The 25,457-nt window shown below is 41.2% G+C and overlaps 1 protein-coding gene and 1 long non-coding RNA gene across 7 annotated transcripts; one reads left to right on the plus strand and one right to left on the minus strand.

Moving 5' to 3' along the window:
• The first annotated feature begins 7,775 nt into the window (after positions 1–7,775).
• LOC123349165 lies at positions 7,776–20,138 on the plus strand. The gene is made up of 3 exons (XR_006573400.1): positions 7,776–8,058; positions 11,040–11,133; positions 19,943–20,138. It is a non-coding gene; the product is annotated as an uncharacterized LOC123349165 (long non-coding RNA).
• Positions 12,799–25,134, minus strand: C14H16orf46 (chromosome 14 C16orf46 homolog). 6 transcript variants are annotated; one of them, XM_044986979.1, is made up of 4 exons: positions 25,001–25,134; positions 23,527–23,763; positions 18,337–19,350; positions 12,799–13,504 (listed from the first exon to the last, which is right to left on the minus strand). In XM_044986979.1, exons 2-4 carry the CDS (start codon positions 23,728–23,730, stop codon positions 13,394–13,396), a joined length of 1,329 nt encoding a protein of 442 aa, XP_044842914.1. In that variant the 5' UTR covers positions 23,731–23,763; positions 25,001–25,134; the 3' UTR covers positions 12,799–13,393. The 6 variants fall into 6 exon arrangements, with proteins under 6 accessions (XP_044842914.1, XP_044842915.1, XP_044842913.1 ...); XM_044986980.1 differs by lacking the exon at positions 25,001–25,134 and adding an exon at positions 24,367–24,508 and having other exon boundaries at positions 18,376–19,350; XM_044986978.1 differs by lacking the exon at positions 25,001–25,134 and adding an exon at positions 24,367–24,508.
• Between the last annotated feature and the right edge of the window lie 323 nt (positions 25,135–25,457).

The raw sequence follows: 25,457 nt of genomic DNA on the forward strand, positions 1-25,457 counted from the left end.
ACAGAGGCTTGGTGTATTTCTGACTAGTGTGCCAGTTGATATCTTTGAGGGGACTTGGAACATTGGTCTGTTTGTGTACAAAGAGGTCACCCTTAGCATACCTGGCACCAACACTATGGAGTAATTCACACGATGTACGGGTGCATTGCCCAGATGTCCCCCTGCTGCACTAGGCAGGTGTTCACCCACAGCACTAGTGCCGAGGAAGTGAATTTGAGATGCTGATGGCTTCTCTGTGGGGGAGTTCTTCATGGCTTGAATTGCTTTGCCTTGGAGCATTTCAGACTGCCTTTACCCAACACCAACTGCTGCATGATCACTTGTCTTAGTACTCCAAAGCTTTGCTGTGATGGGGGTAGCTTAGTGTGATGTGCAGTGGATGGATTGCATACCTGAGCTCCCAGGCCCACCCATTTCTATGGCTCTGCAGCGCACTCTTCAGGCCAGTGTTTCAGAGTTGCATTTTGGGGCACTGCTGTAGTGTGCCAATCAGTAAGGCATTGTCTGTAGGTATCTTGGGACATTGGACATCATGATTCCTCCAGATGAGGAAGTCAGATACATAGACAACAGTGTATCATGGAGCCATTCCCAGGCACAAGAACAACTTGTTGGAGAGGTTTGCCTGTCTGTGTCTGCCTTGGAGAAGATAAGGTTTGTGCGTTGCACCAGAGTACCCAGTTTGAACTGTCCAGAGGCCTTGAGTCCTGCAGTCTTCATAAACTGAGAGAAACGTGAGACACTTTGTTCTGTTTGCCAGAAGGTGGCAGGTACCAGCTCAGACCATAGTGAAACTTGAATTTTGATTTTTGCAATAGTGTTCTGGTACTTGTGGTTGGATGTACTATAAGACATGATTCCAGTAGGCCTGAAGTTCAAAGAACAAAATACATAGTTCATATAGACAAATGATAAAGCCTGAGCCTCTGTCCCTTAACTGTGGTCACCAGACCTTCATTCAAATTCTATTAAGTCAAATTATGCAGCTTCCTGTGCTGTCCAATTGCTAATTGCCTTTAGGTAGACACATTCTCTACTTGTAGATGTATTTGGGATGTGTGTTGGCTACTTGAGCTCAGTGCAGTCTCTGGTCTATTCTTTGGTAGCCTTGGGGCATGTTTACTAATCTAGGGTCAATTATTGAGCTCTAGATTTTTGACTTCTCTCTCTCAAACTTGAGTATCTTATCCTCAATTTGTGTTGTCTCTCACTAAGCTGGTGTATGTCCAGTTACTTTATTGACTAAAGGAGTAACCCTTTTGGCTGCAGCAGAAAGGAGGCGGCTGGATTAAGCACTCGGCATATCGCTTCAAGTATATCCTTAGTTGGTTATTTTAAAAATCATGCACAGATCCCAGAGCAACTCCTTAGCATATTTTGTTCACTAGTAATAATAAGGACCCAAGATCCTGCTTTTAGTTTTGCAAAGGCAAAGGATCACTTGCTTACCCACAGGAAGAGGGGAGGTATTGGGTATATGTTTGACACTAACCAGTCACTCATCTGTGTAGAAGTTTTTGTTTCTGGAGACCTGATGGAAGTGATCTATAGCCCGTCCTTTCTGGTCACAGCTCCCAGCGCAAAACTGAGAATGTTTCCCTCTTTACTATGTAGGACTTAACCAATATGCTAGATGAAGGTGACTGTTCTGTTGCAGGATATTCCTTTGTCAAATCAGTCTTTTCTTGGGGAAGCTTTTGGCTTTTCCTGCTTTCTTAAATGTGCTATAATCAAGCCAACAGGCTTAGCTGGTGGTCATCTGTACCCCTGCTTGAAATTGTGTAATGCAAACAACAAATCCTTCAGCATGCCTGCCTGGCAATGCATGCCCTATGCTCCTTGTCCCCTATTTAATATATATCCCTGACGTTCTCAGATGGGGGAGTGTCCTGAGTGTACAAAACTGCCTTTTGCCATTCTAGTTCTCCATGATTTGGTGAGTCTGCTGCTTTGTGGAAACTCCCCTCAAGTTTCTTGGTCTCTAGAAGGAGGAACCCAGTCAGCATGGTATATTGAGAGAAGGGAAAATTACTTGCATGTAATTCTGATTCTCTGAAGATGTATGACTGGATTCCTTCTCACTCATCCAATTCTTGTGAGAGACAGATAAAGTATGGCTGGATGAATCCATCTAATTTGTTACTATTTGCAGCAATGTTTATGCTTTGGTTTTAAGAGTATTTTCCCACTGTTTTATTGTAGAACCAGAGAATGCATTTCTTAGTGCAGAGATGGCTGTGGCCATCCAACTGATGCAGTGATTATACTGACATCTCAAAGTGAAGCGGTTATACATAAGTTCTCATAGGTAATTGCTTCAACCTCTTGCTCAAAAAGAACCAGCAACTGGGAGCAAGCGTGTTGTACAGAGGTGGAACATACCACCTTCTGTAGAAGAGGAGATGTTATGGGGACTCAGCGGCCCTGCACAACTTCACATTTTGGAAGTTCAGGTTTTGTTCCAGCAGCCCAAAACTCAGAAGAGTGCGGATCAATTTCTGTGATGCATTCAGAGAGTGGAATTACAGCAGGTAAGTTTCCCACTACTAGCCACCCAAGTAAAATAGCTAGCAACCCCACAGGCTCATGATGCTGAGCCGCAGGTTATCCTTTCTTTGGTTTATGCCTAAAACTCTTTTTACAAAGGAGTGAATTGTGGATGCACTGTTACCAGTGACTATGGCTTAAAGGAAACCAGCAGCATTTTTTCAATATAAATGAGTTTACACTGCTGGTTCCCGTGAACAGTTGTCTTATTTCAGTTCTCTAAAACATGCCGTTACAGAGCACAGTAATACAATAGGGCTTTGATGCTGAATTTGGCCCCATTCCTCCCAGCCCCCACAGGATTAACATTTGATACTGGGGTATTACCTTAAGTGAGTACGGTATTACCACAATCTGAAACTGTTAAATAAAATCCAGTGGCATGAAAACAATTGAACAGTAAATATACCTTGTTTTGATGGACATGGGTCACTTGAGTCCCAAAGTCACCTACAGTCTAAACAAATGTGATGTGTTCATTCTGATTATAGAAAATTATTTACATTGGAAATCCGGAAAATGCCTTACACTAAAGGAAGTTATCCCTAGTTCTGGATTTATTAATTAACACTTGCACTAGACAAGAGAGGTCACTACCAAATTTGGCCGTATTGTGCTAGGCACTGAACAAATGCATTAAAACTTGATTTGAAATCTTCAGTTAATATTTAACTCTTCCAAACTATTTTTTTTCTTTTTTCAGTTTCAATTTTTCTTGCACTGCCCTTCCAAAATAATTTGAACTACCTTAAGTGTGTCAGTCTGCAAAATTGATTTTAGGCAGGAATCTTTCCAGTATTGTTAACAATGACTTAGATGTTTCTCTACCCTTTTGTTGGCTGTAATGGGCGGCTGGCTGGTGAATAAAGGGAGACTTTGTTTTTGGCACCTATGGTTTCCCCATAGCCTCTCCATATAAACTTGTTTCCAAATAGTCATACTTGCACTATTTTCTTGCATTTCCTGCTTTATCCAAATTCTCATCCTTGCAACTATTGGATCTCTTACACCTGTGTTAGACCATTCTGAACTCCGCTTCCATTCTAGACTCACATGTGCTGTGATTGGTCACCTAATCATGCATCTCATGACCCGTTTGTTGGGGGAGGGGAAACTTGAATGTAGGATTTGCCATTATGAATCAGCCAACTGGTTAATCAAATCCAGTACTCTGTTGCTGGCAATGCTCATTACCTGATCCTTCAAAGGAAAATGAAAAACCCTAAAATGCTCTAGGATCTGATCCAAAGTCATTGGAGTAGATAGTATCTCTGTTGCTCTCAGTGGGCTTTTGGATCGGACCTTTAGACAACCATACAATATTTTCTCTCAGCCAGAGATGAATTCTTCCCTGGTCTGTCACAATCATTTTACTGTGCTCTGAAGATGAGTTAAGATGAAGGTGCTCTACTTTCCTTGGCTGGCTGTAAATAAAGTTGCATGTTACCTTGTCTGTCTAAAGCATCCAGTTTTTCAAAGGATAGTAAAAGCAATCCAGAGATTAGTCTATATTGTCTCTTGGATACATCCACATAACCATCATGGCATGCAGATTTACTGAGAAACACCAAGGACAAAACATTTAAATGGAGAAGTAATGCAATTGTAGACGCTTCTAACTTATATACATAGGGATTTGGGTGCTTTTATTGTAAATAGGGTATTTTGCATGCACCTTGGCAGAGAAGTGGCATATGCACATACGTAGTTATTTGGACATGAACATATGCATACATCAACTTCAAAAAACTGGCTTTAGCTTCTGAAAGAATACTGACACTTGTATGCAAATTAAACATATTGCACTTTCATTCATTAATCCAAAGGAGACATAAACAAGTTCAGGATGCAGCCCCTTTCTTATATACTGGAAAATATAAGCAAAAAGACAGCTGAAAAACTAGATATGTCAAATTTAACGAGTTGCCTTGCATTTTTATTGGTGTCATTATATATTGGTAAAAGTTTACGTTAAGCCCTGATAACAGAGAGGAGGCATGTTTGCTTTATACTGTGGAGATATGCAGGCATCCATTTATGTGTATACACTTGTAAATACTTATTTGAGCTATTATTTGATTGTTTAAATTGCAGGGAAGTTTTTGTTTCTTCAGCCTGACAGAAATTGGCAGTCTAGGATAATAAATCTAACTCTCTTAAATATACATGTATGCTTTTATGTACACAAAGTGAAGTAGCTGGTGTGTAGAAACTCTTCTCTTCGATGTTATCTGAAATCCTAAAGCAGCATAAAGCATTTATATTCAGCTAAGAGTTAAAAAGATTAAAGAAACTAAGATTGTAAAACTGGTCTCGCTGAACTTGTTCAAGCTATAAACCACTCCAGATCCACATCTGTTTTTTCCCAAATTACTTTTTCATAAATTTCCCTTTAAAATGTTACCTCCAAGTACACACACGCCATGCCTTTTTTAAGTCTAAATTCTGCTGTTACTCGTGTACATCTAGATTATTACCTGTAGTTACTCTGAAATAGCATAAAAAGGTAATAGAGTATGTTTCTAACTTAACAAAATGACTGTTTTTTGCTATTTTAGGTCCTGGTCCTGACAATATTTTGGTACATTTTTAACATTAAGCACGTGAATAATGTAATGTATTTCAGTGGTACTGCTCACATTCTTAACTTTAGGTGCATATGTGTTGGGCGGGTTGAGGTTTTAAATTAAAAGGTTATCTAATATAAAATTACGGGTGTAGAACGTACTTGAATAAAGCACGGATGTGGATAATATTGGTATGCTTTGTTCAGTCAATGTAAATCATTCTTAATTTACTAAAGGAATATCTGGTGCTGAAATTACAACACTGAGGTCAACCAAATTATGTTTAAATGATCTTTTATCATGAAAGTTGTGCAGAGTAATTCTCTATAGTTTCCTTTGCTTTAATCTAATTTGGGGATGCTCTTTGTCATTTTGACAACACAATCTTCACGTGAAGATTTCTGTTGTTCCAAATAAACGTACATCAAAATGTCTTTTTTGAGGTGGGCCTTTGTAGTCTCACTTTGATTTGCTTAAAAATGCTGCTGTGCTTGTGTTTCAACAAACCTACTGCAAACAGGCTTCCATTCATAACGCTCTCTGTAAACACTAGGTGGTAAATATGTGGGGGCAGGGAGTATGTTAGTGACCATGCTTTTTCTGAATGCATGGTGCAAATTTGCAGGAATTTCACCTCTGAAGCTTTTTTAAAGTACACCTCTACCCCGATATAACGCTGTCTTCGGGAGCCAAAAAATCTTGCCATGTTATAGGTGAAACCGCGTTATATCAAACTTGCTTTGATCCGCCGGAGCGTGCAGCCCAGCCCCCTCCCCCCCGAGTGCTGCTTTACTGCGTTATATCCAAATTTGTGTTATATTGGGTCGCGTTACATCGAGGTAGAGGTATAGTTGATGTGAATTAAAGTCTACGTGCTTGAATGGCAAACAAGTCAGTGGACGGATTTGCCAGCCTACAGCTAGTGTGTGTACTCTTATTAAAATTCCTTTGCTATGGAATTAATACACTCAAAGGGCCAGATTGTTCAACTCTGTATTGACTTGCAGTCAGGTTGATGCAAAGTTTGTCTGTTTTGTTTGTGTATAACTCTTCCAGTTGACTAAAAACTGGAGTAGTGGAAATCCCCAAATGAGTTTTCTGCTACTTAAAAATATCAGCAATCTGCTGAGCTGCTTCTGACCTATACAGTCCCATAAATCATCCTTTATACTGCCTTTAGGTGGAAAACATTAGATAACTTCAGAAGCTGCTGATACAATACATCAAGTAGATTAATAAGTTTCAAACAGTGGCCTCCATTTTGGAATGTGCGGTTTTGCCAATGCATGTTTCAAGCACTCACTTGGCTGCAGAGCAGACAGTACTCTACATATATTTGCAAGAGCACATATGGAAGAGGTGGGCTATGAGCCATGTTTTCAAGTAGGCCTTATTTTCATTTTAACCACTTACTATAAGTTAGCACCTGATTGTTTCACTTGTATTTTAAGTTATTTGGAATGGGTAAGTACAAAACTCCATGGATGAGTCTGTTCCAAAGCATATTGAAGCAGCTAGATTTGTCAACCGCATTTGAAATATCAGAAGTCTGTTTCATCCCCTCACCATATGGAGTTTGAGCTTCTAGTAGGGTGACAAGATAGCAAGTGTGAAAAATCAGGACGGGAGGATGGGAGGGAATAGGTATCTATATAAGAAAAAGCCCCAAATATCAGGACTGTCCCTATAAAATGGGGACATCTGGTCACCCTAGTGTCTAGTGGACAAACTTTAGTTTCAGAAGGATGTTCCTATTTGACTTCTGCCATTTTAGCCAATTAAATTGTAATAAACAGCCAGAAGCAAGTGGGTTTTTTGTTTTATATAAAATTTACAAGTGGCAATCCCAAAGAAGAAACGTTGTCTTAATAGTTGTGAAACTGTTTAGTATAATGCATGCAAAAAAACTCTGTGCCAAAAGGTTTTTTTTGCATTTGTCTCATGTTACCTTCTAAAGTTGTACTGTTACATACATAAAGCTACAAGTAAGTTATTCATAAGTGTTACAGTGCTTTTCACCAATGAAGAATTTAAGTAATCTTGTAAATGATGCATAATATGTTGGAGTAAAGTTAATTTCAATCTGATTTTTGTCCTGTATTTATTGTATGACTGTGCCTAAACTGGCACCGGAAAGTACCTGCTGTTCGGGAAAGCAGTAGAGCATCACTTAGAGCTAGAAAAGAAAATGATGGTTATTTTTGAAAAGACAATTCTATATGGTATTCCACATTCTTCAGCCTCTGGTGAAGAAGACACTGTTATGAAGGGTAAAAACCCCATTAATCCTGAAAACAGTCAAATGTTTCTAGTTCCCTAGAGTTCAGTGCGTTACCTGTAGAGGGAGTGTGGAGAGCTATGAAAAAAAAAAATAGCCCGACAAGGAGCTAAATTTCATAACTTTTTTTTAAAAGGGTTATCTGTGACAGATTTACTCGTCAATATTCAGAACATTCATTCTGTAGCCAAAAAGTAAAACCTGTAATTTTGGAAAGGGTAGACTGTATTCAGCGTAGCAAATAGTTGTTTTCAGATCAAAAGTCAACTTTACTTATGGAACTGTGATAGGCACTCCTAAAACTATTGTCACATCATGAAGTGTAGCCAGGCAACCAGCTGCTGGCCATAGTTGTCACTCTTGCCTGTGAATCGGTACTGACCTAATACCCCAGGAGCACAATGCTCTTGGCAGGGCTGTGTTTCAGAAGAGATGTTTAACAGCGGCTCTGACCATTTGTCATTAAGAGCCTGTGAAACGTCTCGTCATTAAGTCCAAAATGGGTGACTCTTCTGCCTCCTTATTTCCCTATCCAGTTTCAATTGGATACAGTATTTTCTTGCCTTGAACTATTGTGTAGTGTTGCTGCATTGAAGTCCAGTGTGTCTCATCCTGAAGATATTGTACAGTCACAGTGCAAACATTTATGTATACTTAGCTTCCCAGGTACTAAGAAGATTTGACTTTGCCATGGCTACCTGAAACCTCAAAGTCTAATATTCATTGGAAACTCATGTCTCAAAATATCATAGGAGAAAGTCAGGATTTAATATATTAAATGGGCAGAAGTAGAAACAAAATTGTAAACAACTAAAACCTATAATTTTGCCTTTGTGGATGATATTCTGCATACAAATCAAGCTGGGCTGGAATAATTGGATACTGGTTTGAACCACTTGTTATCTCTTTTCTCTTACATGCCCAATGCAGTTTTTCCACCAACTTAGTACTTTTTTGGGGGTAAAACCGTTAATTTCTACTCTTGCCCCAATATTCTGTACCAATATCTTGCGTAAGTCCTCACTTAGTTAGAGCACTAAGAACAAATGAAAGTAAATGTTCAACTGTTTTGCTTTAGTGCAGATGCTGTACGCAGGGCTGTGAGGCATGTATGTGAAACTTCTGTCTACATGCACTGGGCCATAATGGGCCCTGACATAGTTGTGGTGCAGAGGTGTAAGTTAGGACAGTGCTCAACCCCTGAAGTGTTAGCACTGCATTTGCCCAGCTCAGCTGCACTTTGCCTATGTCAAATTATCTGTTTAAAGGAATGCTGTGCCTGGAAATACACTTTAAAAAAAAAAAAAACATTTGTTCTCATATCCTAATACGTGGATGCAGTATTTTGGTTGTAAGCATCTGCAGGGAAATGTAAAGTGCGTAGTGATGCCTTTCAGTTACTTCAGTAAATTGAATTGTATTGAGTGTTTTCATGAAACACAATATGGGTCTGGTCAACCTTTTTAAAGTGTGTTATTTTGGAGCCCTGACTACCTGTCAGCTTCCCTTTGTTCTAGAGATGGTGTTGGAACTTTTCTCTGAAATCATCGTGTATATTCTGGTGAAGAAGTCACTGCTCAATCATTAGCTAGAAATTAAATCCTCGTTTAAAATACTTCAACTATTTTACATAATTACATATGCCCACGTCTGCTGCTAATGACCACAATATGTCTTGTGGGCTCAAATTCTGTTCAATTAGACTAGTGGAGTTACTCCAGATTTATATCCGCTAAACTGAATAGATTTGGTCCAGTGAGCTCAAATCAGTTTATTGCTGTGAAGTTACGTTGCCCCAAAAGGGGGGGGGGGGGTAAGACCGTTTAAAAGGCAACATAGGGATTGTGAGTTTGCTGACTATTAAGGAAGGCAATAGCTGTTCTGAGACAAGTGGACCTGTAATTTCTGACCTAACTTGCTTGGCCTCACTGAGAGTCTGGTCTTTTCTGTTATTGTTAATGAAAGAAGCCCTACCCACATTGATTTCAGTGTTCTGCACTCCCCTTCTTTGCAGAAATTGCATGTTGGTAAATTGAATGTTCTCTCCCAAGGCAACAGCATTAGAACTAGTTGCAGTGTTTCCGTCTCTCTCACAGAACACAATGCCAGTGATGCTGCTTGGGGTCATCTTGTAGGAAAAAAGTTACTAACCTGTCTGTAACTATTGTTCTTCAAGGTGCTTTGCACATGTCTATTCCACTGTATGTGTCTGGGGGCTCCAGTGCACAGTTGTCAAGTTTTTACTCTTAGCAGTACTCATCAGGAGGGCCAAGCGCCTACTGTGGTGTCTTGCACACCATGCAGGCATAAAAGGCCAAGCTGCCCCAAACCCCACTCAGTTCCTTACTGCTGGAATGACTCCTTCCCCTCTCTATCAGAAGTAGAGGTGATTGTGGAATGGACATGTGCAACACATTTAGAACAACAACCTTATGGAAAGGTTAGAAACCATTTTTATTTCTTTGAGTGATTGCACATGTCCAGTCCCTTGCAGGTGACTCACAAGCTGTCCTATCTGGAGGTGGGTTTGGAGTCAATTTGAACAGGGACTGGAGGACCATTCATCCAAATTTAACAATCTACAGACTGCTGAGAGATTGCATAGTGGGAGGCAAATGTGTGACTTGCTGACTAGGTTGCTACTCTGCAAAGTACAGGTGCACAAGCCAGAAATGCCACAAAGTCTGCTTTGGATCTAGTCGAATGATGCAATACTGTATCCTGAGGGTTCATATTAGCCAACTGATAACATAGGCAAATGCAACTAGAGATCTACAACAAAAATCCTTTGCATGGAAACCAGGCAGCCCTTCATTCTGTCTGCAAATGCAACAATAAATTGAGACCAAGACCTGAAAGGCTTTTTAGTTTGTTCCAATAGAATGTTAACACTCTTCCAACATTTAGTGTTTGGAGTGACTCCTCTCCCTTATTACCACAAAGCTTTGGGAAGAAGGTTAAGAAAACTGGTTGGTTTATATGGAAAGAGGAGACCACTTTTTTTCTGTAACTGACCATCTTGATTATCACTACAAAAGTTTTTTTTCCTGCTGATAACAGGTCATCTTAATTAATTAGCTTCTTAGAGCTGGTATGGCATCTTCTGTGTGTGTGTATATATATATATATATGTACACACACACACACACTCTCTCTCTGTAGTCCACGAAAGCTTATGCTCAAATAAATTTGTTAGTCTCTAAGGTGCCACAAGTGCTCCTGTTCTTTTCACTTGTGTGTGTGTGTGTGTGTGTGTGTGTGTGTGTGTATGTGTGTGTGTAACACCTTGGATGTGGACAAAGGTAGACTTTGTCTGCATAAAAAAAAATATATGGCAGATGTGATACTAATGCCCTAAACTCCCCTATTCTCCTGGCCAATGGAATGGCTATTAAAAATGCCACTTTCTTTGAAAGTGGAACAGGTCGCTAGAGACTCGAAGGTGGGACCCATCAGCTTCCTTAAGGCTAAATTCAGTCTCCATGCTGGAATAGGACTCTACATGTGGAAACAGCCTATCCAAACCCTTTTAAAATCTTACAAAATCAGGTTGGAAAAAAAGGAGTGGCTATCCAACAAGGGTGAAATGCTGATATACCTGCTAGGTGTACCCTAATGGAGATAACTACTAATCTTTGATGTTTCAGATAGAAAAGATAGTTCAGCACTTGCTGAATAGAAGTAAGAATGGGGGAGACTCCTTTTCGCCTCGACCAAGTGGAAAAACTCTCACTTAGCCAGGTAAGTTGTCCTCATTAATTGTTTTGTACTATTCAGTACTTCCTGCACCTCTCTGGAGCAGGAACCTCTCTGCTGGTGCTAACCATGAAGTCTCCAGGCTGTCAGGTGAAGAGCATGAAGGTTGGAATGGAAGAGGTGGCTGTGATTCTGCAAAACTAGGTCTGTGTGAAGCAGGAGTAACAGTCAGGGACTGATGGAGAGGTCCGAGAGCTGTTTAAATCAGCACTGATGGGGCCAAGCCAGGGCCATTAGTATAAGACTGGCCTTGTCCTTGTGCAGAACTCTTGTCAGAAGAGGGATGGGAGAACAGCATGTCCTGCTCTGGAGCAGAACTGGTGACCTTCTGTTGTCCCTTGTTATAAATAGATCTACTCTCCATTGGTATGGCCCAGTCCCCAAACATGAATAATCCCAAGGTCCCTTCTATAAGCTCCCAGCTGATACTGATGCAGAAATCAGGGCCCCCCTCAGGATGGGACTGACTAGGTTGGGATACGTAGGATCTCACTTCAAAATCTGGTGAGGAAGAATCTGCTTCTTGAGACCAAGCTGATGCGATACTGATTGGTGCCAGTGAAGAAGCTCAGACTCTAAAGACAGGGGTTCCTGGGAGATCATCTGTGGTTTTCCCCTTGATGGTACTAGCCTAACTGGCATCCTGGAGCTGCTCAGTGAGGAAGTGAAGGTGCTGGAAGGTGTCTTAGCTGCTGGTGTCAGGTGAGTCTCTTGAACCGGTGATGATGGCACCAAGAGTTTTAACAACTCTCTCACAGCATCAAACACCTCAGGAGTAGATGGTACTGGGAAGACACATGGCACAAAGAGATGCCAGTGAAGGTGCTCAAGGAGCTGGTCTCAACAGGCCTGCACTGGGCTTTGGAGTCAATGAACTCTCCTGTTTAGAGGTGCTTCCTCTTTGAACACCCTCCTCAGTCTTTAGAAGAGCTTATTGTATTTGAATCTTTTGAGGACCTTGGTACTAAGTGAAATTTCCAATGTCCCTTTGTTGGCACCTGTGATGCCGATCTGCCTCTCAGTATCAGTAAACTGGAGATGCACTACTGACTGACGCCGGTGTGATGGGTACCCAGACAGTGGTAGAGGGGTGAGATGGAGGCCACAGTGCCAATTCAATGAGCAGATATTTTTGAATGGGGTTTGAAGACCTTACAAATGCCACACTTGTCACTCACAAGAGCTTCCCACAAGCATTCAAGGCAGTTGGGGTGAGGGTCACTATTAGGCATTGTCTTACCGCAAGAGTGGCAGAGCTTGAAATCTGGAGAACATGGCATATCACCAATACTGTGGCCAGCACCCAAACTAGTTGCCAGAACCACAAAAACTTATTTTTAAAACTCACGACACTATCTACAGGTACTATTTACAGCTATCAAGTAAAGACTTGCAGAAGCAAGGACCGGGAGCTCTATCAACCTTCACGGATGGTAGGAAGGAACTGAAGAGGGTCTCTGGCAGCTTGGCTCTTTATGCCTGTAGGTGTGTGTGAGAAAGCAGAGGGTGCTCAGGCTGACCTGATGGGTTGTGCTCAGGGTAAAATCTCCAACTGTGCACTGGAGCACCCAAACATCTACTGTGGAAAGGACACATGCAATCTCTCAAAGAATGAAACATTTGGAAGTGAGGGACCAAAAAATGGTAGTGTATTGATTTTATTTGATCCATCTCTGTATTGTTCATGCTGTCAACAAGTCACTTTTCACCGTCTTGCTTTGTTTTAGTACTAGGATACAGGAAACAGTTTCAGTTGCAGCAGTATTGAGATTTTTCTCATTTCCCTGGATGGAAATTGCTTTACTCGTCTTTAAAAAAGGCTCTAGATGCAAACAGGGAGCTGTTTCTTTCAGTTGAAGCAGAACCACTAATGTCTTTAAGGTCATACATCTCAGGTTTTCATGGAGATTACCATGGCTTACATGTGGCAGGCTCATATATTTACATTTCAGGGCTTTGTTTATGAGCTTTTCCAGTTGCCTTTTGTTGTACTTGTTTCCTGGCAAGTTCTTGGTACTCTTTTCACCTTGAAAAGCCTGAGTAGCATGCAATTTGTCATTACTCTTTTCTCCTTTTGTGCTATTGGTCATAGGGGCACAATTGAGAGATAGTTTGCAACACATTGGAACCTTTTCTTTTCCTGAAACTGTCTCTCTTACAGCATGTGTGGTTAATTTGCAATTAGGTTTTGATCGATCTTTTGTAGACTTGGTTGCCTGGGCCAATTCTTTCTTGGTAGATGGTGCTATATATATATGTGAGGTAAATGAGTGACTGTTTCCTTTGTCTTTGGTTTTTTAGACTTATTTTGTACTTGGTAGCAGGTGAAGGGAGCATCTTTACCCCAGCCTTTTACCTGGAGGTACAAAAGCATGTAAAATGTACATTAATATAAGTGGATTTTGTAACAGTAAAAATAAAAAAACTAATCATTAATGCAATAGCTAAGTGCATTTGTGGTGTTGATATTGATTGATTATAATTCTTCAAATCCTCTTTAAAGCCAAAGCACCTGAAATTTACAAAGGACTTTTTTCCTCTTGACCTCCCTTATAAAAGTTCTTTTCAGCTCTTCCTGCAAGTCCTAAATCTGCAGGAGAGACTGTGCAGGCCTTTTCACTCTTTTGTGGTCATATTAAGAGATGACTGCTGTGCAAGTTTTGGGGCAGTTATGTAGGGACATGACTTTCACAGATTTCCATGACTTTTCAACATCTCATATCATCCTGCCAAAGAAAAACTTTTCCTTCCAACCCAAATTAACCTGAGAAGGTTAATTTGCAAAGGCTCACTTGAATTTTTCGGATCAGCCATGAAATCCTCACCTGTAACTGCAATTGTGTAGGAAGCTGAAACTCACTCAGAGGAACTCTTATGGTGTTCTGCTCCTTAGCACAGTCTCCAAGTTCACCCATGTAGCTACAATTGCATTCTACTCTGAGACAAATTCTGATCTCAGCCTTGCCAACCTAAATCCAGAACAACTCCACAGAAGACAGTGGAGGGAAGGAAGGGTGGTTCTATGGTTGGAGAACAAGATTTAAGGCAAGAGAGCTGGGTTTTAGTCTTGGTTCCGTCACAGGCTTACAGTGTGCAATACTTCTAATGTAAAAAATTCTTGATGTAATTGACATCAGAATCTGGGCTACTATGGTAAATGAGGACTATAAAGTAGCTGTAACAATTCTTAACGTCTTAGTGCCAAATTTTGCTGTTTATAATGATATAAATAAGTAACTGAGTGTGTTTTGGCCTCTACACAGTTTGATGTTATCCCGAGGTTTGATTGGCACATTTACAACCCCCTTTTCTCCCAGTCTCAATTCTCTGACCAAATTATTAGTCAAACTCTCTAACTGTAGGGAAATAATATGTCCTTTTGCCTTTCTGATCTTTACTTTGCTAGTGTTTGGAGTTTTTAAATATTTGTATTTGTTACTATTACTTGTAGTTTACCAAAGCTGCCATTAAAATACCTAATAAATTTATAAAATGTAAATTAGATCTACAAGAATGGAGAGGGGGTATGAATGTAAAACTAATTATCACAAATACAATAAGTACTCTTACTGAAAGTGAAATACAAAGGCTAAGAAAAAAAATCAAGGTGATTAAAAATATCTGTACATTCATTTTTAAAGTCATTCTTTATCTAGTACACCCATAAAACTTAGATATTGCAGCAGCAAGGCTCATAATTTTCTGCTGTAACCAGTCTTTTTCCTATCATCTGTCAAGTTATTTACTATCAGTTGTGCTGACATCCAGTTAATGCAAGTTTATTTAATTACTATACTGAACATGGATATTGTGACTTTTTCCTTCTAGTAGATCATTTTTCTATTTTCTCTTTGAAGCATCAGTGTTTTCAATTGTCTGATAGACACCATCTTCCCTCTTTTCAGGCCATGGAAATGTCAGTAATTTCACAGGTGCTTATATAATGTTTATATAGCGCTATCTAGTACTGTCTGAGGACAGGAAAGCAGATGTTTGGACTGATTTGCTCTTTCTACATGTTTTGATTTATTTGTGAAGGCTCTCATTTGGTCTTAATGGTTTTCTGATGTTTCTCTTACAGCGTATTTTTTAAATTAAGTACAATATTGGGGACTAGGAGAGAGACACCAGCTTTCTACTTGTAGTGCTTATTCAAATATATCTTAAATATTCCTGATCATATAAATGTCAGTTTATTTCTACAGAGAAGGATATTTTACATTTCAATTAGTGTTATAGTATAAATCAGTAGAAAATTTACTACCACTGCTACTTTTAATTAAGACCATAGAAATAAGGCAGATTGCATCTGTTGTCCTGGCTAGGGTGTTTCCACCTAAAAGCCCAAGACAAGTGTAGATACAGAACAGGGCATATTTTGAAAAGAGAGTTAGACTATTAAAATGGATGTTGAAGAGAGATAGAGAGAACTGACCTACCGAATGATGTCTCTATTCTGACAGATATTATCGGACATGTGCAACTGTAGTACTGTGATCAAATTGCATCGTTAAGACAGACCCCTGGACTTTCTATTGCCTTGATTCTTGTACACAAAATACAATAGATATTTCCTCTACAAAACAATGAGTGGAAATCATTAGGACTATTTACAGCCAGGTATGTTTTTGAATAAATAACCGCGTATTCCCATTCCTGTTTTAAAAGCATGAGAGCACCACGTGGAAAAACGAACTATCTTGCTACAATATTTATGAACTAAAGTTATAATACAAAGCACTCAATTCTTCTATTATGCCATATGTACCATGAAATCCATTACTTCACAGAAAGGAATGTAGGTAAGAAGAATTCATTTTCATTGTCCTGGCAGGATTTCTACTTAAATGTATCTTTCTTGTGGTAGTTCACATATGTCCACAACTTCTACCAGTAAATATGCACAACAGCATATCAGATGTCTTCAAAACTAGCCACTATAAAAAGAACTTTTCTAAATGTTTAAGGAAAAGTAAGGTGAGGAAGGAAGGAATCTTACACTGGAAATACAGGGACAAATCCTACAGTCATTATTCAGGCTAAAGCCTCGTTGAAATAAAACACCAGGTCTTGTAAGGGATAATGGCTCAGTAATTTTGCCCCAGTACACTCTGCAAAAGCTGGGCTATCAAACTGATGATTTTGTTCCCCTTTGAGGATGACCCCACTAGTCTGACCCAAACTCATATAAATAATAATCTTAGAACTATGTATTCTCTAAATGTATTGCAAGGTATGGAATTTGCCACCAGTGACTGCTGTCAAAGGGGCTTATTTTCCATAATCACCCTTCAGGAAAAGGAAGTAAAATAAGGGAAGTTTTTTTTAAAAAGGCAGTAATTCATCTCAACTTAGAGTTGAATGCCTAGCACCTAGTGTGGTATGGGTTCCCCTCTCACCCCAACTAGCTGAACATTCAGTAGGTGGCACTCTTCCCTCCACACTAGTACCACTATATTGTATTTCAAGTGATCTCTTGCACCTGTTAAAGCTCAAACAGAAGGCCTGACCACTTCATAAAAGAACAGTGGTGGCATGAGCCATTGCACTCTGCTTTAATTCCCACAATAATTTCTATTGGAAAACAATATTATTCACATCTGCCCTAAACTATTATGCAACAGTGATGTGTGTTACTGAAGGGCTGCTGTATTTCTCCCCTAGAGGTTATTGCACATCAACAGTGGGTGATTTCTTCATGTAGCTTTTTTAAATAAAAAAGTCCTTTCATTATTTAGCCTTTGCTCTAGTTGCTGCCTAGAAAGCGCTTACTCTCTCTCTCTTTGGATCTCAAGCAGTACATACATGAGAGTGAGTAAACAGTTAATATGTAGAAGTCTATAAACTGCTTAGAAACTAATGTACTATAAAAATATGAAGTCTGGATTTAACTTTAATCTCCTATGACTGATTCTCTGAATCTTAAATCAGCTAGATGGTGAGTTTAGAGCTCTGGTGTAAGAGTGGAACGTGATATTTGGGAATTTTTAACTGGTATTATCTTTCCTGTTACTGTCAAATGCATCAAAAAGGGGGAGAGAATAAATAAGTGGCTGCCAGTCACAGAAAATCTTTGACTACTGAGAAACATGCAGTCATAGTGGATGTGGATAATTTTTATTTAAACTATCCTAAGTTGTGAATGCAAATTTAACCTGTATTTTATGGAGGAAACTGTGATAGCTAATTAGTCAAAATGAAATGTACATTTAATACAACAAAACTTTTTATCAAAGTCCCTCTGTTTAATAATAGATGAGTCTGGCCTCTGTTAATAAAACATGAAAACAAAACATGGAAACACACAAAAAAATACTAATAGTACTTAAACCAATCAGGACAAACGTGGTAACCGTGCAACTGTGAAAGAGCGACTGTTCCTGTGGCTACTTGACTAGTTCTGCTGCTCTTTTAAGTCCCAGTTCTGCAAAGCATCTAAGCAAATGTTCAGCCCAATGGATCTCAATGAAACTGAAGCACATACTTAAAATAAAGAAGATTCTTAAATGGCTTGCTGAATAGGGATGAACTCAAGATTGTGCTAAAATGCATTGTTGAGCCAGGTACCCTATGACCATACATAGGCCTTGTCCGCATGAAGAATTAGACGCTGGCAAGCTGGGATGTGAATCTACCCTACACTAGCCTGTCATGCTCTTAACTGTCTGTGTGCATTAATGGTTGTTAAAGTGCTTTGAGCTAAGGAGGACTAACCCAAAGCACTCTAACAAACTTAACATACAGCAGCAGGGTGTACATGGACAGTTAGAGCAGGGCAGACTGGTGTGGGATAGATTCACACCCCAGCTTGCCCCACAGTCTAATTGTTCATGAGGGCTGCACCCGAATGAGGTGAATGCACTTAGTTCCAGTAGAACCTTAAATAAATTAATACGGGGCAATGGGGAATTAGCATACTGTATACCATAGGCAGAGATAGTTAATCTATAAACTGGAAATTAAATTATTTGGAAGGAATGCATAGTAGTATAAACTGATGCATATAAGTAGCACCTGCAGAAATTAACAAATGGCAAGTCTGCTCACAGGAGCACAAGTACAATGTATCTTCAATCCTTTTTTCATCATATAATGAGTTCAAACAAATAGAAGAAAATGACATGAAGTTACAGTATAAAAATGCTAGGTCAGTCTAGAAGACATTGCAGTTATTGCAACATGGCTGACCGTTAAGGAAGGGAATAGTCCAGGAAGCAGTTGCACCGCCTGTGTTTTTGATTCATTTCCTTGCTTGGCCTCTGAGAGACTTCTGTTTTTAATACTGTTGGTGAAAGGACCTCTGATCTCATCATGTTTGGTGTACTGTATTCCTTTTGTATGCAGAAACTGCATGTTAGCAAGATGACTGTTCTTTCTCAAAGAAACAGAATTAGAAGTGGTTGTAATTTTTCTGTCTGGCCAAAGAGCACAGGGCCAGTGTAACTGCTCAGGGCCTCCTTGCAGGAATGCTTTTGGAAGACTTGAGACAAAGGATGATGGTTCGTGAATTTGTTTCTCCTTCAATGTACCATGAATGATACAGTCAGTTTCTTTTCCCGCCTTTTGTTCTATTGTTTTAGTACCCTTACTAACGGAAGCAGTCTCATCTGAAGTAGCATTGAGCATTTTCTGATTTGCCTGGGAAATAGCTGCTATACTCTTCTTAAAAGAAAGCTCTGCACTATCTTTTGGAGTTGCATCTTTCACTGGTGGCAATACCAGCAAAGACTTTAAGTTTGAAGATTCAGAGCTATCTGGAGCAGGCATGGTAGGCTCAGGGGTCTTTACAGCTTTACTTTTTACGGTTTCTGGGTTTTTCATTTTTTCTGATTGCCATACGCTGTATTCCTTTACTGGCAAACTTTTCTTTTCACCTTGAAATGTCTGAATAGAGCGTAACTTGCCATTACAACTTTCTCTCTTAGTTCCATCTGTTGTAGAACAATTGGAAGACTCACTAGAATGGATTGGAACCTCTTTCTTTTCTGAAATGGTATCATCTATAGCACATGTGCTTAATTTGCAATCAGATTTTGATTGATCTCTTGTAGTCTTGGTTTCTTGGCTCACACTTTTGTCATTATTTTGCCTCATATCTAAGCAAAACAGGCAACTGTTGATGGTTTCATTTGCCCTTGATTTCTTGGCTTGCTTTTGCAACTGAAGGCAGGCAAATGGAGCAGCTTTACCCCAGCCTTGCACCTGGGAACAGAGAAATATGTTAATACTAATTGCTTCTTCACAAGAGAAAAAAATTTACTATGTACAAATGTAACGGTAATGGTTAACTAACAGCACTCACGATGCTACTTAAGTTTACTGTTTGGGCCAAATTAACAAGTAGTTTTTTATTCTTAGCCAGGCCCACTTGAAAAAAAACAACAGTATTCGAAGAAATTTTTTATTGACAAAAACCAGTGGACTCCAGAGATTTTCATGCCTGTTTTAGTTTTATGCTTGCAGTGCTGTTCTACAGAGCCGTACACTGCAAGCCTCAGAGGCGATATCCAAGACCATGAAAAATCCAATTTCTGTTGCATTATATTATCTTTGAAAGAAAAACATGTTCTCTTCCCCAAAAAGTCTTGGATCTGAGATTATTATAGCTTTCCTTAGTTCCCACTTCTTTACTAAACTGAGTACAGAATAGAATTGTGATGTTTCTTTTATGATCCATGTACAAAACAAATGCATTTCTAGTGCCATTTCAATCAAGCAAAACAACATACATTCCACTGCTGACTAGGAGTGGATTTTACTTAGCTTTTGATTCACTAATATTAATCTCTTGCAGGCTTCAACAGGACAAACTTCCAGCTGAGAGGAGAAAACCACATCACCTGCTACTGACTGCTTAAAATTAAGAGCTCAAAAACTGAAATTCCCTTTTACAAGATCCCTTTTCAGAGCTCTATACTAGCAGCCTATCTCTGCACAATTTAATGTGAAAAATTAAGGCAGACTCTTACCAAATATAGAAGTAGTGACCATAAACTAGAGGTGGAAACAGGACACAAAAAGCACAGCACCTACACAGAGAAGTGATTTCACAACGAATCTGGGAGAAGAGAAAAGCTTCTTTTTGCGCCACAGTCCAAAGTACAAGGAAATAGGAAAGACTTACTCATATTATGAAAAAACCATTTACATTAAAAAGCAATGAGTGGAAAGAGACATAAATTTGAATGGGACCTGATCTGGGAGTCATGCTCAAAGGCCACCTAGCTGCTTAGGCCCCATACGTGATTTATGTAGCCAAATGCCTACCTTCTCCTGGCTTGTGAATCACTTTGGGGCCAAGGTGGGGGATAAGTCTCTGGATGCCTACAGTGGATCACCAGGGCACATACCCCAGAGTTTAAAAACTTAAGCACCGGGGGAATTTTTACAGTGGAAAGTTAGGCAGAGTGAGTTTAAGCATCTACACCAGTGGTTTTCTACCTTTTCTCAGCTATGGACCCCTACAAGTTTTCAAATGGAGGTGCGGACCCTTTTGGAAATTTAATCTGTGGTCTATGGACCCCTACCATAGAAGTCTTAGACTGAAAACTGACTGAACAGAATTCAATTATAAATGTTGCATGCTTAACACAGCATTTGATGCAGCGTGAGAAAGGGCGCTAAACTGTGAGCTCCTATGGTAATGATAACACTTCCAGGGTTTGTCCTGTAGGCGGGGTATTCACATACTTTTGATCAGAAAAACAGAGAGCCTTTCCTGGGATCTGAAATTTAATTTTCATAGTTACCTATTGCAGACGCCTCAGACAGAGTCTGTGGACCCCCAGTTGAAAACCACTAGTCTCCAGGGTTAGGTGGCAGCCAAGCAGGAATTTCACGGAGTGCAGAGGTACTGCATACAGGACTTAGGCACCTAAACTGCTTTGTAAATCACACCTTTAAAGTTTAGAAAGACTTAGTTTTCAGTTATAGCAGTAGGTACCGGAGAACTTAGACCTAGAAATATCTACTCAAATTAAGAGTTACAACAAAATAGACTATCCAACGCTATCCTCACTCCACTAACTGTATTCCTAACCACAACAACAGCTTTTCTATACAGATAGGTCTGCCCTCAATATAGGTTTCAACAAACCAGTCTAGAAGACTGCATCACTGGGGGAGGGAGAGCGGAGGGGAAAGACAACTTTAACACCAGAATGTCTTTGGTGTATGTCCACACCTAACACTGGATAGCAAACAGTTGTTTATCTGAGTTATTTTTAATCAACTAAACCTCCCTAGAATAGGGTTACCATATTTCAGGTTCCCAAAAAGAGGACATTGGGAGGGGAAACTGGAAAGAGGTACAGTTGGGGGAGCTGCAGGGGATACCTGCGGCAGTGGTACTCACTGGAGGTGGGAGGCAGTGTCGCTCCCTGTCATGGTGGCAGGACAGCTGGCACAAGCCCAGGATGCAGCAACAGCTCTCAGTCAGTGCCTCCCTAGGCCTGTGTGGGCAGGACCCAGCAGTTTTGGCTGCAGAGGAATGGACCAAACAGTTGCTGATGCAGGGGAGTACCAATCAGGAAGCAGTCCAATCAGGGTTCTTTCTGAGCTGCAGCCTCTGCTCCGAAAAAATCCCAGACATTTCCTGTTTGAAAAATCCACCCAGACATAAGAAAAGAGGAAATATCTAGGAAAACCTGGACATATGGTAACCCTACCCTAGAATGGCAAGATTTGAACCTGTTGTACTCACACAATCATTCTGAAAAATTCATAATCTTAAAACTACAGAAAACCAGAAGCCTCCAAAGCCATTTCTCTCTGTGATACAAGTGATCTGTCCCCACAGCTGAACTATTTGTTACTACTCTGATATAATGGATAACGTACACCAAATTCTTAAGCTAACTAAACCATCACAACCCTACTTGCCTTTTCTTCAAGAATCTCATCTGTTTTGTAAGTAAAAAGGTGAGAAGCAGCTTTAATCAGGATTACTTCAAAGATGTGAGTACCATTTATACTAACTACTATTAATATTCCTTCTAACCAACTTCATTGTAGCTACAGGAGAGGAACTTACTTGAAGGTTTAGTGAGGTTTTTAGGTATTCCACATGTCTGTTACAAGACAGCGACAGACATAAAAATGGCAATTGTATGTCCACTTTACAAAGGTTGAAGGAACTAGAGGAAGATGATCAGTCCTTTATACTAAACTAAAAATAAAGATGGCAAAAATGTCTGATTTCCCCAAAGCTCATCTTATTTTTAATTGGTTCAAAGGATCATTTACAGCTTAGTTTATCTATAGATTAATGATTAATTTTATTTTGTTTTTCACATGTAATGATCTTGCTTCTTCATTCTACCACATATGCTAAATGAGGAACAGAATACTTCATTTTCTTCTTGTTTTTCTGCACCTAGAGCAAAGCATTTTATCCTAATTTTCCCTCCATACGCAGGTATTGTTCATTGATTAGCACCATGATGCTTTTTAGTTTGTGTGGAGGTTGCAGCTGTTGGTCTTTTCTGTATATTCCATTTCATGCTGATTGAACTGCAGCTGTAACAAACTAGATCTCTATTAGTTTAAAAATAAAACCCTAAACAATGTTTTCAGTATGTTCTTAAAGTTCCTCTATACCTACCTCTGCTTTTTAAGCAGCTCCCTGCAACTATTTTGAAGCTTTTAGCTTTGTTTTTTTTTAAACATTTGTAGTGTTAAATATCTTGTTTAAAACAATCAACTGTTGATTTGTCATGATTTCCCCCCATTCTCAATTTTGACTCTCGTTTAGAGGCTTTAAGGCAGGGATGGCCAACCTGTGGCTCCACAGCCACATGCAGCTCTTCAGAGGTTAATATGTGGCTCCTTGCATAGGTGCCAACTCCGGGACTGGAGCTACAGGTGCCAACTTTCCAATGTGCTACAGGGTGCTCACTGCTCAAACCCTGGCTCTGCCCCAGGCCCCGGCCTCACTCCCGCTCCACTTCTTCCCCCAAGACCCCTGCCTCTTCCCTTGAGTCTGTTGCACCTTCCCCTTGCACCTCCTCCTTTCCTCACCCCCAAGCTTCCTGCACACCGCAAACAGCTGATCGCGGTGGGTGTGAGGTGCAGGGATGGAGGGTTTGGTGCTGATCAGCAGTGCTGCTGGCAGGTGGGAGACACTAGGGCGAGGGGGAACTGCTGATGTGTTACTGTGGGTCTTTGGCAATGCACATTGGTAAATTCTGGCTCCTTCTCAGGCTCAGGTTGGCCACCCCGCTTTAAGATATCCAAAGCAGTATCTGTTGACTTTTCAAACTACGTTGTACCAAAACAAAAGAATTTTTAAATAGCTATTGTTAGCAAATGTTCCAAAACTGCATTTGAGATTTTTTTTCAGCTACTAAGTCATTTTTCAAGATATAAAATGTAACTTACAGCTTCTTCCCATCCTGTCCTGATGACATATTCCAAGGACTTTTCATCTTGTTCAAATACATTCTCACTGATGTCAAGAAGAGTATAAACGTGATTCCTCTCTCTCCTCTCATTGGGGTAGATACATTGCCACTTGCTTTCTTCTGCTTTCTTATTGGTAATGCTTTTTTCTAAATCTAGTTCATTCTTCTTGGAGTTCATCATGATCCCAGTGCCCCAAGGTTCTACCCTTTAAAGCTGCAATAACATCTGTGTCTTAAATAATCAATCTGGCAATTATTGTTCAGATATCCTAATTTTAATGCAAGGAGTTTAGACTTGCTGCACCACTGCATTCCCTGAGGACCTAATCCCAAAAGGAGTTTAACTGAAGAACCAGAATTGGGTATTTTATACCAGTCCCCTAGCTTAGGCTGCTCTTTGAGCCACTTCCTCCAGCCCCTCTCCACCTACATGCCCTCCTCCCAGGCTCTCCCCCGCACTCTCCTCCCACCAGACTCCCCTCTTGTCCCCCCATTCCCAGATTCTCCCCTGCCCCCTACACTCCCCCCACCAGGCTCCTTCCTCATCCTCCCCATTTCTGGGCTCTCCCCTACCCCCTCGCATTCCCCACACCAGGATCCCCTCTCTTCACCCCATCCCCTGGCTCTCCCCTGCCCCCCCTCCCTCTCCCACCAGGCTCCTCCCTCGTCCCCCCATTCCCAGGCTCCCCCCCCGCCCCTCCTCAGGCTCCCCTCTCGTCCCCCCATTCCCGGGCTCTCCCCTGCCCCTCCCCAGGCTCCCCTCTCGTCCCCCCATTCCCGGGCTCTCCCCGCCCCTCGTGCTGCCCTCCCGCCTCACCTGTCGGTCCCGGGGCGCGGAGAGATGGAGCCGCACAGGCCGCTCTGCTGCTGCGGTTGTTCGCAGCCCCCTTCCCACCCCAAAGCCGTTACCCTGGGCGACGGGGATGGCGGGGGGAGGGGGCGGAGCGCGGAAGTGAGCGCATGAGCAATGGGGTGCGAGGTGCGACACAAACAGCCTGGGGGGAGGGGCTATGGGGGGGAGGCTTCAGGGAGCGGGTGGAGGGGATGAGGGAGCAGGAGACGGGGGGAAGGCTGGAGGGACTGGCAGGGTTGAAGGAGGTGGCAGGAGGATTAGGGGATAGAAGAATGAGGAAGCAGGAGAAGAGGAAGGGCAGTGTGAGGAGTGGGAGAGGGGCTGGCAGGGCTGAGGGAAGGGGCAGTGGCAGGAGGGATGAGGAAGCAGGAGAAGGGGGAGGGCAGTGTGAGGAGTGGGACAGGGCTGGAGGGGCTGGCAGGGCTGAGGGAGGGGCAGTGGCAGGAGGATTAGGGGATGGAGGGATGAAGAAGCAAGAGAACAGAGGAGGAGGAGGCAGAGGGGGGTGCCAGTGTGGAAGCTTGGAACTAGCCTGGTCTGCTTGTGCTTTCCCAACCACCACAGAAAGGGCCAAAAGGCCTAGCTGAGAGAGGCTTGCATGGCCTGTCAAAGCTAGCATTGTACCTCTAGCCCACCGTGCTCCAGGTCAGAGTCCTGGGCCATCCCGCTGGCCATTGTTCCTTGTTTGTGCTGCAGGATGGGCAGCTGCACAGATGCCCCCATAGGGTGATGTGTTACCTCAGCCCAGCACAGGGCTGACTCAGGCTGTGACTATGTGAGTAAAGATTTCAGCAAATCACAATGCCATGTAAATGCTGCACTGAAACACACTCAGCAAAATCCCACATTGCAGAAGAAGGATGCTTTGAAAGCTCCTTGGAATGACTGTCCAGGAATTAAGTCTCCACTTCCCAATAAGCAAGACTTGGTAGACTGCTGCCAAGGACTCCTTGTGGGATCAATTTTTTTCTGAGCAGCTTTTTCCAGTCCCGTTCCTTCATTGTGGACACTAAGGCCTTCCACCTCTGAAGAGCTAGGTTCAAAACTTGCTGTAG

Source organism: Mauremys mutica, chromosome 14 (assembly GCF_020497125.1).
Source record: "Mauremys mutica isolate MM-2020 ecotype Southern chromosome 14, ASM2049712v1, whole genome shotgun sequence".
Lineage (NCBI taxonomy): Eukaryota > Metazoa > Chordata > Testudines > Geoemydidae > Mauremys > Mauremys mutica.